Source organism: Oncorhynchus gorbuscha, linkage group LG07, assembly GCF_021184085.1.
Source record: "Oncorhynchus gorbuscha isolate QuinsamMale2020 ecotype Even-year linkage group LG07, OgorEven_v1.0, whole genome shotgun sequence".
In the NCBI taxonomy this organism is placed as follows: Eukaryota; Metazoa; Chordata; class Actinopteri; order Salmoniformes; family Salmonidae; genus Oncorhynchus; species Oncorhynchus gorbuscha.
In genome coordinates this window covers 19,362,548-19,377,853 of record NC_060179.1, presented here as the reverse complement: position 1 = coordinate 19,377,853, position 15,306 = coordinate 19,362,548, and the positions used below count along the sequence as shown (strand labels likewise).

The 15,306-nt window shown below is 41.4% G+C and overlaps 1 protein-coding gene across 1 annotated transcript in view; it reads left to right on the top strand.

The window, feature by feature from the left end:
• LOC124039597 (polypeptide N-acetylgalactosaminyltransferase 11-like) overlaps positions 1-11,864 on the top strand; it is a 52,401-nt gene extending 40,537 nt beyond the window's left edge. The window contains 2 exon segments of the mRNA XM_046355747.1: positions 10,552-10,689; positions 11,057-11,864. Of these exon segments, the coding sequence (XP_046211703.1) occupies positions 10,552-10,689; positions 11,057-11,188 (270 nt within the window). The 3' untranslated portion in view covers positions 11,189-11,864.
• The last annotated feature ends 3,442 nt before the right edge of the window (positions 11,865-15,306 follow it).

Genomic DNA, 15,306 nt, shown 5'->3' with positions numbered 1-15,306 from the left:
CAACTCTTTATAGATGGACAGCTATTCCGAGATAGCTCCATAACACTGTGGCTGTACTAAATTCTACAGGGACTTCTATAGGTTACGAAAAAAAAGAAGATATGGGAACTGTTTTTAAAATATCTGAACATTTATGAAGTGGATATGAACACACACACGTACTCAACTACATGCTTGCTTACACATACACACCTGATCTCGCTCTCTTTTCTCTCACGCTATTGTCCAACTGTTTTATAATTTAATGTGTTTGTCTCTTTATGTATTTGTCTACAAGTTTATATATGTTTGCAACAAGCAAGGGGAAGATATCAAAATAGGGGCATAATAACATAATACGGAATACATTTGTACTGTAGTGAAGCAGTCTAGAATAATGCAAGGTCTCTTTCATGATCATGTGAAACATCAATTGCTATGGAAATTCTGGAATGTGTTTTTCAATTATGTTCGGTAATTATGATGGTGATACGATATGGATCACAATTATGAATATTAAAGCTATACGCACTACATGTTACACACTGATACTCAAACATGCAAATTGGCAGAGATATTATTTATTTGGACATCACACAGCCTTACTCTTATACAGACATCATATCCAATATCACACACATAATTTGTCTAACATCTGTGGCATTGGCAAACAGGCAAGGGAATAAAAAAATATTGCTAGAACCTATTTCTTGAATTCTAAATATCAGACATTTGAAAGCTCTAGTTTTGACCTTTATAATACCCCTGATGGCAGTAACTTTACACAAGCACTAATTATGGTCAATTTAGCCTGAGAATAGTATCTACTTATGGTAGAAATAAGTTTAGCTAGTTATAATTGCAACGGTTTGGCAGATTATAAAAGATCAGTCTTTACGTGGCCAAAAGAAAATTAATATATACTGTTTACAGGAAACTCACTCTACATCCTTAGATGAAGTTGCGTGGAAAAAGGAATGGGGTGGTGAAATAATTTTCTGTCATGGACAAAGGAAGTCAAAGGGTGTGCTATTAATTAACAAATATTTCGATTTGAATGTGCAAATAATCAGGAATGATTCGCAAGGAAGGTATATTCTTTTGAATATGAAAGCGGATGAAAAAGAGATTTGGCTCATTTAATCTTTATGGTCCAAATCAGGATGATCCACACTTCCTCAAACATTTATACTAATTTATTGAACCTACAGGCAACAAATGATCTAATCACAGTGTTAAGTACCTCGATGGACCATAAAGGTCATCACTCTACAAACTATCATCACCGTGCCCTTAAGGAAATCACAAATATTGTGGATATTTGGAGACTAAAAAACCCGACCTAGTGAGATATACATGGAGAAGACTTAATCAAGCTAGTCATCTTGACTACTTGTCTCTTTCTCTCTTGCATCAAAGGTTAAAGTTTTAATAGGAGACAGAATGCGATCGGATCATCTAATTAGCCTTCACATAACTCTAATAGATGTTCCACGTGGACGGGGATATTGGAAATGTAATCACAGTTTACTGGAGGACAACTTATTTTTAACTAAGACTAAAGAAGCTAACTGAATTTTTCCAGTATAATATAGGTTCAACAAATCCCTTTATTGTTTGGGATACCTTTAAATGTACCTTCAGGGGTCATTCAATTCAATATTCATCAATAATAAAAAAGAAGTTTCTGGCTAAAGAAACAAGACTAACAAGGGAAATCCATGAACTAATAGTACAGGTAGATAAAAACAATAACAACAATAGAGATACAAAAAAGCTAGAGGAAATACAAAAATAGCTTGAACTTATTCAAGAACGATCTAATGTAATCTATTACAAAAATAAAGCAAACTGGATGGAATATGGAGAAAAATGCACAAAATTCTTCCACAGAAACTCGTTTCTGAAGACTGTGTCATCTAGGATTCTCCGAATTATATTTTAAAAGAGGCAGCTAATTATTTTAAGCAGATATTCTCTTTTCCGTCTCATCCTTTCCCACTGAATGAAGATTACGGTAAGGAATTCTTTCCAAATAATATAAGATGGAAAATTAACAAATGTACATAAAGATCAGTGCAAAGGACAAATTACAGAGGAAGAACTTTTTCAGGCTATTAAATCCTTAAACCCCAGGGCTTGATGGCATACCGGTAGATCAAGTATTCTTTGATATACTAAAAGCTCCATTGTTACATTGTTTAACTACTCCTATAGAAATGGTAGTCGGTCGGGTACTCAGCAGGAAGGTCTGATTTCTCATATTAAAACAAGACCCGGTCTATCTAAAAAAACTGGAGGCCCCTTACACTTCAATGTTGTGATGCAAAGTACTCAGAATTAAAAGGGTTTTTACCAGGTATTGTTAATCCTGATGAGACAGGTTTTTTTACATGGACGATACATTAGAGATAATATACAACAACTACTAGAAATAATAGAACATGTAAGAATCCAGGAATGGTATTTATAGCAGATTTTGAAAAGGCATTTGATAAAGACTGGATTTTATTTATAAATGACTGTTTTTTTTCCTCAATTTTGGCAATTCTCTTATAAAATGGGTAAAAATAATGCATAGCGACCCCAAGTGTAAAGTAGTAAATAACGGCTACTCTCTAGAGTTTTGAATTGTCAAGAGGAGTTAATATTTTTCCGCTGTCACCATATCTATTCGTTATGGCCATAGAAATTCTAGCTATTTTTTTAATTTAACCAGGTAGGCTAGTTGAGAACAAATTTGCAACTGTGACCTGGCCAAGATAAAGCATAGCAATTTGACACATACAACACAGAGTTACACATGGAATAAACAAAACACACAGTCAATAATACAGTAGAACAAAAGAAGTATATATAAAAGTCTATACAGTGAGTGCAAATGAGGTAAGATAAGGGAGTTAAGGCAATAAATAGGCCATGGTGGTGAAGTAATTTAAATATAGCAATTAAACACTGGAATGGTAGATGTGCAGAAGATGAATATGCAAGTAGAGATACTGGGGTGAAAAGGAGCAAGATAAATAAATACAGTATGGGGCTGAGGTAGTTGGATGGGCTGTTTACAGATGGGCTATGTACAGGTGCAGTGATCTGTGTGCTGCTCTGACAACTGGTGCTTAAGCATCTCCAATCCAGAATTAAATCTAGAATCGGCTTCCTATATCGCAACAAAGCATACTTCACTCATGCTGCCAAACATACCCTCGTAAAACTGACCATCCTACCGATCCTCTACTTCGGTGATGTCATCTATAAAATAGCCTCCAACACTCTACTCAACAAATTAGATGCAGTCTATCACAGTCCCATCCATTTTGTCACCAAAGCCCCATACACTACCCACCATTGCGACCTGTACGCTCTCGTTGGTTGGCACTCGCTTCATACTCGTCGCCAAACCCACTGGCTACAGGTTATCTACAAGTCTCTGCTAGGTAAAGCCCCGCCTTATCTCAGCTCACTGGTCACCATAGCAGCACCCACTCATACCTGCTGGAGCGCGTGCTACATCTCATTGGTCACCACAAAGCCAATTCCTCCTTTGCTCGTCTTTCCTTCCAGTTCTCTGCTGCCAATTACTGGAATGAACTGCAAACATCACTAAAGCTGGAGACTCATCTCTGCCTCACTAGATTTAACTTCTTAAGGTATAGGGGCTGCATTTTGCAAACATCACTTTTGAGATAAACTAGCTTTAAGCTTAAGGTATAGTGTATCATTGATGTTTTCATTTTTGGATAAATAGCGTGCCCAATTTCCTGCTACTCATGCCAAGAATATAAGATATGCATTTTACTAGTAGATTTGGATAGAAAACACTCAAGTTTCTAAAACTGTTTGAATCATGTCTGTGAGTATAACAGAACTTATGTAGCAGGCAAAACCCCAAGGACTAACCATTCAGATTTTTTTTTTAGGTCTGTCCAGTGAGTTCTCATTGGGAAAATATATTTCTTAGGCACTTGTTTGTAGTTCCTACCGCTTCCACTGGATGTCACCAGTCTTTGGAATTTGGTTGAGGTTATTCCTTTGTGCAATGAAGAAGTACGGCCATCCTGGAAAAAGGTAACGCTGTTGAGAGTTGCACAAGACTTGTAAAGTAGCATTAGTTTCCTCTCGTCCTCCATTGAAAACAGATAGACCTGTCCTCAATTTGATCGATTATTAACGTTAAAAATACCTAAAGTTGTATTACAAAAGTATTTTGCAATGTTTTGGCAAAGTTTACAGGCAACTTGAGATATTTTGTAGTGACTTTGGGCAAATTGAAAGCTGTTTTTTTTCTGGATCAAACGCGCCAAATAAATGGACATTTTGGATATATATGGACGGAATTAATAGAACAAAATGACCATTTGTGATGTTTATGGGACATATTGGAGTGCCAACAAAAGAAGCTTGTCAAAGGTAAGGGGCATGTTTTATATTTTCTTTCTGTGTTTTGTGTAGCGCCTGCATGGTTGAAATATGCTACTCTTTGTTTCCTGCTGTGCCATCATCAGATAATAGCTTCTTATGCTTTCGCTGAAGAGCCTTTTTGAAATCTGACATGTTGGCTGGATTCACAACGAGTGTAGCTTTAATTTGCATGTGTGATTTAATGAAAGTTTGAATTTTATAGTATTTTATTTGAATCTGGCACTCTGCATTTTCCCTGGCAATTGGCCAAGTGGGACTTTTGTGTCCCCCTATCCCAGAGAGGTTAATGTGAGTCTGGAAGGAGAGTTTACAGTCTAACCAGACACCTAGGTAGTTGTCCACGTATTCTAAGTCAGAGCCGTCCAGAGTAGTGATGCTGGACGGGCGAGCAGGTGCGGGCAGTGATCGGTTAAATAGCATGCATTTAGTTTTAAGAGCAGTTGAAGGCCACGGAAGGAGAGTTGTGTGGCATTGAAGCTCGTCTGGAGGTTAGTTAACAGTGTCCAAAGAGGGGCCAGAAGTATACAGAATGGTGTCGTCTGCGTAGAGGTGTGTCGAGAATCACCAGCAGCAAGAGCAACATCATTGATGTATACAGAGAAAAGAGTCGGCTCGAGGTACGGTGGGATTCGAAATGGTTGGTAATCTGTTTAACTTGGCTTTCGAAGACCTTAGAAAGACAGGGTAGGATAGATATAGGTCTGTAGCAGCTGAAAATGCTAGTAATGGGGGTTGCAACAATTTCCGCAGTTAATTAAATCATTAGAGGATTAGAAATCCAAGGTTTAAAAACAAAGGTGTCCATGTGAGCCGATGACTCAAGTTTTATATTAAGTCCTCAAGCTAGTTCCCTGCAATGTCTCATTAAAGATCTAGATAAGTGGGGTCTCTGGACTAAAAACCTAATTATGATAAGTGTACAATATTACGTATGGGATCTTTTACATTACCTTGCAGCTGACCTATAAAATGGGCTGATGATGACGTAGACATACTCGGTATTCATATCACAAAATATATAAATTAGCTCTCCACAATGAATTTCAATAGAAAACTTGTAAAAATAGACAAGCTCCTGCAACCATGGAGGGGTAAATCCCTGTCTATTTATGGAAAATTGCCCTGATTTAACTCAGTCATATCTCAGTTTACTCACTTACTTATGGTGCTGCCTACTCCTGATGATTCGTTTTTCAAATCATTCAAAAATATTTTGCTTTATCTGAGACGCTACAACAGACAAAATAAAACGTGCCTATCCATATAATGAATATGAATTGGGTGGGTTGAGATGATTAAATATAAAATCACTAAACCTCTCTAAAAGCTTCACTCATTCAAAAGTTTTATTTGAACCCTAAATGGTTCTCAAGTAGATTAATAAGAAAAGCTCATCCCTTGTTTAAAAATGGTCGTTTTTGCCATGTCTCATTTTCAATTAATCAAAAATTAAACTTTTTTTTCAAACAAGCATTGCAGAGCTGGCTACAATTTCAATTTCATCCCCCTGAAAAGATGGAACAAATATTATGGCTGAACTCATGTGCTGGTTGATAAAATACCTGTATTTATGTGAAAGATGTTTGAAAAGGGTATTTTGTTCTTAAATGGTAATGGTAGAGTTATGTCCTTATCAGAATTGTACGGGAAGGTCTGCTCAATCCAAGAGTACAACCAATTGATTACAGCATTGCCCCAAAAATGGAGGAGGCGGGTGGCAGCGGGAGTAGGTAGGGAACTGGTCTGTCTGCCCAATATAAAGGATCAAAACTGGCGGAGGAATAAAAATAGCATAAATAGGAAAGTATTCCAGTTTCATTTGAGGACCATGTTGACAACGGTGCCATACAGATTGCAAAATAGTTCGGAAGAGATTTTTGATGTACCGATTCCATGGTACAGGGTGTATGAGTTGATATATAAAACCACGCAAGACTTTGTGCTTTTCAGCTAAAATTATTATATAGAATTCTTGGGGCATAAAGATTTTGATGTGAGGATACAGAATCAATAGACCATATATTTTGGTATTGCCCTCAGGTAGCCTGTTTCTGGTCTCAGGATCAGGAATGGCTGAAAATGCATAGCATTGATCTAAAATTGACCCTAGAAATAGTACTGTTAGGAGATCTGGAGAGACCTGGTCAGTCAATTATTAATACTCTTAGTAAAAGTATTTATCTACAACACGCAATCTGTAGATTCTATTAGTTTAGATTGAAATTGTATGTTAAACATCATAGCATAGTTGAAAGATAAAGGAAAAAAAGTACATTTGAATGGCACTAAATGGCAGTGTTTTTACAACTAATGCCGGTTTGCCTGAGGATGATTGCCGTGCAGGTGTTTGTACACATGCATATAAATACATCCAAGAACACACACATTCATGTAATAGTGCCAGACATGCACACAAACATAAAGTAGGCATTGCTGTCATGATTTCAGTTGTCCTTTGTTTTACATGTATTATTGTTGTTTTCTGTCTATTCTGTCCTTTTTTCTCGTTAGTTCATTCTCTTGGTTGTTGGTGCATTGGGGGGTTCTTGGGGGTGGGGAATGGAATTGTCTATTTTTTTTATTCCGGGGGGGACTGTAGGAAGGGTCTCAAATGGTTGAGGGACAGTTATTGGGGAAATGTAGGGGGGGATCTTAGAGGGTTCGGGTTTCACAAGGTTGTGATCATGAAAAAGGAAACTTGACATATTTTATATCACTATCATGCACACGCACCCTCACACAAGGATGGCTCTGTTGCGGAAAGACTGATACATGTTTGACAGTGTCTTGATGCTCTATTGTTTGTCCTTAATGTTCTAATACTTTAATATGACCCCTTCCTTGTGTTTTGTAATAAAGAAAAAAAACAACACCTGCACAGGATCGGCGCACCCGAACATCACACCTGCGGGACAGGTACAGGAGGGCAACAACTGCCCGAGTTGCACAATCCCTCCATCAGTGCTCAGACTGTCCGCAATAGGCTGAGAGAGGCTGAACTGAGGACTTGTAGGCCTGTTGTAAGGCAGGTCCTCACCAGACATCACTGGCAACAATGTCGCCTATGGGTACAAACCCACCGTCGCTGGACCAGACAGGACTGGCAAAAAGTGCTCTTCACTGACGAGGCGTGGTTTTGTCTCACCAGGGGTGATTTTCGGATTCGTGTTTATCGTTGAAGGAATGCGCGTTACAATGAGGCCTGTGATTTGGAGGTGGAGGGTCCGTCATACCATCATCGGACTGAGCTTGTTGTCATTGCAGGCAATCTCAGCGCTGTGCGTTACAGGAAAGACATCTGCAGCATGACAATGCCACCAGCCATACTGCTCGTTCTGTGCGTGATTTCCTGCAAGACAGGAATGTCAGTGTTCTGCCATGGCCAGTGAAGAGCCTGGATCTCAATCCCATTGAGCACGTCTGGTACCTGTTGGATCGGAGGGCTAGGGCCATTCCCCCCAGAAATGTCTGGGAACTTGCAGGTGCCTTGGTTGAGGAGTGGGGTAAAATCTCACAGCAAGAACTGGCAAATCTGGTGCAGTATTTAATGCAGCTGGTGGCCACAACAGATACTGACTTACTTTTGACCTCCCCCTTTTTTCAGGGACACAGTCCATTTCTGTTAGTCACTTGTCTGTGGAACTTGTTGAGTTTGTCTGTTGAATTATGTTCACACAAATATTTACACATGTTAAGTTTGCTGAAAATAAACAGTTGATAGTGAGATGACGTTTCTTTTTTTGCTGAGCTTATGTAGAAGCACTTTTGGCAGTGATAACAGCAGAGTCTATCTGGGTAAACCTGCATTGTACAATGTTTGCACATTCTATTTTAAATTCTTCAAGCTCTGTCAAGTTGATTTTCATACAGATCAGTCAAAACTGTAATTCAGCCACTCAGGAACAGCTCTTCTTGGTAGTCGAAAGTTTACATACACCTAAGCCAAGTACATTTAAACTCAGTTTCTCACAATTCCTGTCATTTGGTATCTTTGTAAATTGTCAACATGTTACACCAATGCAGTCAGAGCGAACATATGCTTTTAGTGTCTTCCCAGGGATGCTTCATTATTTTATTTCAAGACGAGCTGTTTGTATTTTTCAACACTGAGAAAAGGGACCATTTTATTATTTATGTTTTGAGTCCCTGTCTTAGGTCAGTTAGGATCACCACTTCATTTTAAGAATGTGAAGTTTACATGCACTCAATTAGTATTTGGTAACTTTGCCTTTAAATTGTTTAACTTGGGTCAAACCTTTCGGGTAGCCTTCCACAATAAGTTGTGTGAATTTAGGCCCATTCCTCCTAACAAAACTGGTGTAACTGAGTCATGTTTGTAGGCCTCCTTGCTCGCACACGCCTTTTCAGTTCTGCCCATACATGTTCTATAGGATGAGGTCTGGGCTTTGTGACCATCACGCCAATACCTTGACTTTGATGTCCTTAAGCCATTTTGCCACAACTTTGGAAGTATGCTTTGGGTCATTGTCCATTTGCGACCAAGCTTTAACTTCCTGACTGATGTCTTGATGTTGCTTAAATTTTTCTGCCTCATGATGCCATCTATTTTGTGAAGTGCACTAGTCTCTCCTGCAGCAAAGCACCACCACAACATGATGCTGCCACTCCCGTGCTTCACAGTTGGGATGGAGTTCTTCGGCTTGCAAGCCTCCCCCTTTTTTCTCCAAACATAACGATGGTCAATATGGCCAAACGGTTCTATTTTTGTTTCATCTGACCAGAGGAGATTTCTCCAAAAAGTACGATCTTTGTCCTCATGTGCAGTTGCAAACCGTAGTCTGGCTTTTTTATGGCGGTTTTGGAGCAGTGCCTCCTTCCTTGCTGAGCAGACTTTTAGGTTACATCGATATAGGACTCGTTTTACTGTGGATATAGATACTTTTCTATCTGTTTCCTCCAGCATCTTCACAATGCCCTTTGCTGTTGTTCTGGGATTGATTTGCACTTTTCGCACCAAAGTACGTTCATCTCTAGGAGACAGAACGCGTCTCCTTCCTGAGCGGTATGACGGCTGCGTGGTCCCATGGTGCTTATACTTGCGTACTATTGTTTGTACAGTTGAATGTGGTACCTTCAGGCGTTCAGAAATTGCTCCCAAGGATGAACCAGACTTGTGGAGGTCTACCATTTTCTTTCTGAGGTGTTGGGTGATTTCTTTTCATTTTCCCATGATGTCAAGCAAGAGACACTGAGTTTGAAGGTAGGCCTTGAAATACATCCACAGGTACACCTCCAATCGACTCAAATGATGTCAATTAGCCTATCAGAAGCTTCTAAAGCCATGACATCATTTTCTGGAATTTTACAAGCTGTTTAAAGGCACAGTCAACTTAGTGTATGTGAACTTGTGACCCACTGGAATTGTGATAGTGATTTATAAGATAAATAATTGTTGGAAAAACTACTTGTCATGCACAAAGTAATGTCCTAACCGACTTGCCAAAACTATAGTTTGTTAACAAGAAATTTGTGGAGTGGTTGAAAAACGAGTTTTAATGACTCCAACCTAAGTGTATGTAAACTTCTGACTTAAACACAAGGCCAAATCTACAGTTGAAAGTTATTGTCCTTCTGTGAAAGGTCCCAGTGTCTGGTTGAAAGCAGACTGATCCAGGTTTTCCTCTAGGATTTTGCCTATGCTTGAAAATATGGAGTAGATTTTTTATTTTAAATGTATAGGCGCCCTTCTTTGCGAGGCATTGGAAAACCTCCCTGGTCTTTGTGGTTGAAATTGACTGAGAGACTTCACTGATAATTGTATGGGTGGGGTACACAAATGTGGTAATCATTCAAAAATTATGTTCAACACTATTATTGCATACAGTGAGTCCATGCAACTTGTTAATCAAATGTTTACTCCTGAACTTATTTAGGCTTGCCATGATAAAGGGGTTGAATAGTTTTGGTTAACATTTTGAAAAATATAATTCCACTTTGACATTATGGGATATTGTGTGTGTCACTGGCCTACACAATCTAAATTTGGGCTGTAAACGCAACAAAATGTGGAAAGTCAAGGTGGGTGAATACTTTCTTTAGGCGTTGTATAGAATTTTAACTGTACACTATATAATCCATCGGTCTTTTTCTCACTCACCCACTTTCTCTGTCCCTCCCTTCCTTCATTAGGAGTGGGCCTATGATGAGGAGCACGAGTTGATCCTGACTGGCCTGCTGTGTCTGGACATGTCCGAAATCCGCTCGTCTGACCCGCCCCGTCTCATGAAGTGTCACGGCTCAGGAGGCTCCCAGCAGTGGACCCTGGGGGTGAGTTAACCAGACCCCCCTGCCCTCACTCAACCACACTGTTGCTGAATCAAATTGTCCCCATATCTGTATAGGCAGATAAGACTATAGTAATGACTGCTACCAATACTACAGCAGGACAATACTACAGTATATAGTAATGATTGCTACCAATACAACAGTATTACTGTGGTTTTTATATTGGCTGGTACCACGGGGCATCATGATGATGGCAAGACAGGCAACTTCTACTCGACCACTGCCAGTTGGCTCTGGGCTACTGCACTAACCTTTTTATTAGCTACAGTAATGCTGTGTCTCCAATGGCTCTCCTCTCCCTGTATTCTCTATGTAACACATGGCCCCGTCTTCCTCCAACCATCTCCAGAAGAGCAACCGGCTATATCAAGTCTCAGTGGGCCAATGCCTGGCCGTGGTCGACACAATCAGCCCCAAGGGATACGTTGCCATGGCGATCTGTGATGGCTCTCAGTCCCAGCAGTGGCAGTTGGAGGGCTGATGTTGATACCCCACGACTAGTGAAGTTCCAGACATTGACTGCCCCCCACTGGACGGAGGGGGGGGGGGGATACTGCACACTGCTGCTGTGACAAGGAAAGAGGGATGGAACTAATTATACGGACTGTGTTCTTGAAGACTTGGAGAATGAATGCTGTTTGTCTTCAGAACTGGTTCCAGCCTCCCTGAAGTGCACAGAGTAAGTACACTGTTGTCTCAACCGCATTTGTATGACTTCCCCTCTTGGAATTTAGTACTCCATTTTTCCCTGAGAACAATTCCTTGTCCTATGTTTTAGAATGTGTCATGCAAGTGATTTTAAAAAAAAAGTACAATCATGTTTAAATTAATTTTATCCAAATAATATTGCGTAAGTCCCCAAAAAGTGTTTACTAAGAACTGTGGACTACCAGTATTAGGACCCTGGTTTTAGAGTAATTTTATTCTGTACTTATTACAATTTGTTATTAAAGTGGAATTGGCAGCGTTTTAACTACTTTTCAGATATGAAACAGACAATCATGACAAATTCCTTGACGTACAGTAAGCCATTTTTGGCAGAATTTTTTAAAATATATATTTTTTATTTCACCTTTATTTAACCAGGTAGGCTAGTTGAGAACAGGTTCTCATTTGCAACTGCGACCTGGCCAAGATAAAGCATAGCAGTGTGAACAGACAACACAGAGTTACACATGGAGTAAACAATTAACAAGTCCATAACACAGTAGAAAAAAAGGGGCAGTCTATATACAATGTGTGCAAAAGGCATGAGGAGGTAGGCGAGTAATTACAATTTTGCAGATTAACACTGGAGTGATAAATGATCAGATGGTCATGTACAGGTAGAGATATTGGTGTGCAAAAGAGCAGAAAAGTAAATAAATAAAAACAGTATGGGAATGAGGTAGGTGAAAATGGGTGGGCTATTTACCAATAGACTATGTACAGCTGCAGCGCTCGGTTAGCTGCTCAGATAGCTGATGTTTGAAGTTGGTGAGGGAGATAAAAGTCTCCAACTTCAGCGATTTTTGCAGTTCGTTCCAGTCACAGGGAGCAGAGTACTGGAACGAAAGGCGGCCAAATGAGGTGTTGGCTTTAGGGATGATCAGTGAGATACACCTGCTGGAGCGCGTGCTACGGATGGGTGTTGCCATCGTGACCAGTGAACTGAGATAAGGCGGAGCTTTACCTAGCATGGACTTGTAGATGACCTGGAGCCAGTGGGTCTGGCGACGAATATGTAGCGAGGGCCAGCCGACTAGAGCATACAAGTCGCAGTGGTGGGTGGTATAAGGTGCTTTAGTGACAAAACAGATGGCACTGTGATAAACTGCATCCAGTTTGCTGAGTAGTGTTGGAAGCCATTTTGTAGATGACATCGCTGAAGTCGAGGATCGGTAGGATAGTCAGTTTTACTAGGGTAAGCTTGGCGGCGTGGGTGAAGGAGGCTTTGTTGTGGAATAGAAAGCCGACTCTTGATTTGATTTTCGATTGGAGATGTTTGATATGTGTCTGGAAGGAGAGTTTGCAGTCTAGCCAGACACCTAGGTACTTATAGATGTCCACATATTCAAGGTCGGAACCATCCAGTGTGGTGATGCTAGTCGGGCATGCGGGTGCAGGCAGCGATCGGTTGAAAAGCATGCATTTTGTTTTACTAGCGTTTAAGAGCAGTTGGAGGCCACGGAAGGAATGCTGTATGGCATTGAAGCTCGTTTGGAGGTTAGATAGCACAGTGTCCAATGACGGGCCGAAAGTATATAGAATGGTGTCGTCTGCGTAGAGGTGGATCAGGGAATCGCCCGCAGCAAGAGCAACATCATTGATATATACAGAGAAAAGAGTCTGCCCGAGAATTGAACCCTGTGGCACCCCCATAGACTGCCAGAGGACCGGACAGCATGCCCTCCGATTTGACACACTGAACTCTGTCTGCAAAGTAATTGGTGAACCAGGCAAGGCAGTCATCCGAAAAACCGAGGCTACTGAGTCTGCCGATAAGAATATGGTGATTGACAGAGTCGAAAGCCTTGGCAAGGTCGATGAAGACGGCTGCACAGTACTGTCTTTTATCGATGGCGGTTATGATATCGTTTAGTACCTTGAGTGTGGCTGAGATGCACCCGTGACCGGCTCGGAAACCAGATTGCACAGCGGAGAAGGTACGGTGGGATTCGAGATGATGGTCAGTGACCTGTTTGTTTACTTGGCTTTCGAAGACCTTAGTTAGGCAGGGCAGGATGGATATAGGTCTATAACAGTTTGGGTCCAGGGTGTCTCCCCCTTTGAAGAGGGGGATGACTGGGCAGCTTTCCAATCCTTGGGGATCTCAGACGATATAAAAGAGGTTGAACAGGCTGGTAATAGGGGTTGCGACAATGGCGGCGGATAGTTTCAGAAATCGAGGGTCCAGATTGTCAAATCCAGCTGATTTGTACGGGTCCAGGTTTTGCAGCTCTTTCAGAACATCTGCTATCTGGATTTGGGTAAAGGAGAGGCTTGGGCGAGGAGCTGCGGGGGGGCTGTTGGCCGAGGTTGGAGTAGCCAGGCGGAAGGCATGGCCAGCTGTTGGGAAATGCTTATTGAAGTTTTCAATAATCATGGATGTATCGGTGGAGACCGTGTTACCTAGCCTCAGTGCAGTGGGCAGCCGGGAGGAGGTGCTCTTGTTCTCCATGGACTTCACAGTGTCCCAGAACTTTTTGGAGTTGGAGCTACAGGATGCAAACTTCTGCCTGAAGAAGCTGGCCTTCGCTTTCCTGACTGACTGCGTGTATTGGTTCCTGACTTCCCTGAACAGTTGCATATCACGGGGACTATTCGATGCTATTGCAGTCCGCCACAGGATGTTTTTGTGCTGGTTGAGGGCAGTCAGGTCTGGAGTGAACCAAGGGCTGTATCTGTTCTTGGTTCTGCATTTTTTGAACGGAGCATGCTTATCTAAAATGGTGAGGAAGTTACTTTTAAAGAATGACCAGGCATCCTCAACTGACGGGATGAGGTCAATGTCCTTCCAGGATACCCGGGCCAGGTCGATTAGAAAGGCCTGCTCACAGAAGTGTTTTAGGGAGCGTTTGACAGTGATGAGGGGTGGTCGTTTGACTGCGGCTCCGTGGCGGATACAGGCAATGAGGCAGTGATCGCTGAGATCCTGGTTGAAGACAGCGGAGGTGTATTTGGAGGGCCAGTTGGTCAGGATGACGTCTATGAGGGTGCCCTTGTTTACAGAGTTAGGGTTGTACCTGGTGGGTTCCTTGATGATTTGAGTGAGATTGAGGGCATCTAGCTTAGATTGTAGGACTGCCGGGGTATTAAGCATATCCCAGTTTAGGTCACCTAACAGAACAAACTCTGAAGCTAGATGGGGGGCGATCAGTTCACAAATGGTGTCCAGGGCACAGCTGGGAGCTGAGGGTGGTCGGTAGCAGGCGGCAACAGTGAGAGACTTATTTCTGGAGAGAGTCATTTTCAAAATTAGTAGTTGAAACTGTTTGGGTATGGACCTGGAAAGTATGACATTACTTTGCAGGCTATCTCTGCAGTAGACTGCAACTCCTCCCCCTTTGGCAGTTATATCTTGACGGAAGATGTTATAGTTGGGTATGGAAATCTCTGAATTTTTGGTGGCCTTCCTGAGCCAGGATTCAGACACGGCAAGGACATCAGGGTTAGCAGAGTGTGCTAAAGCAGTGAGTAAAACAAACTTAGGGAGAAGGCTTCTGATGTTGACATGCATGAAACCAAGGCTTTTTCGATCACAGAAGTCAACAAATGAGGGTGCCTGGGGGCATGCAGGGCCTGGGTTTACCTCCATAGCTGGATGTAATTCACCAATACCAGAAATATTGCAAATCACAGCTGGCCTGCTACACTATAGTTTGCTGCATCCACCCAATCAGGATGCACTGTTTTAGTTTCAATGACTCAATACAATCAACCTAGCAATGGCAATGAATAAGTCAGTCATTCCATGGCTAATAGGCTAGCGTATATATTTATTTAGCAAGCTAAAAACACAGAGCCAACATTGAAGATGTCATGCCATTGGAGGAGTGACCCATTGTTGCTATGTTTGCAGTTTTTTGGGCTAAGTTGCACTGCGGCTGCCATGGCTTT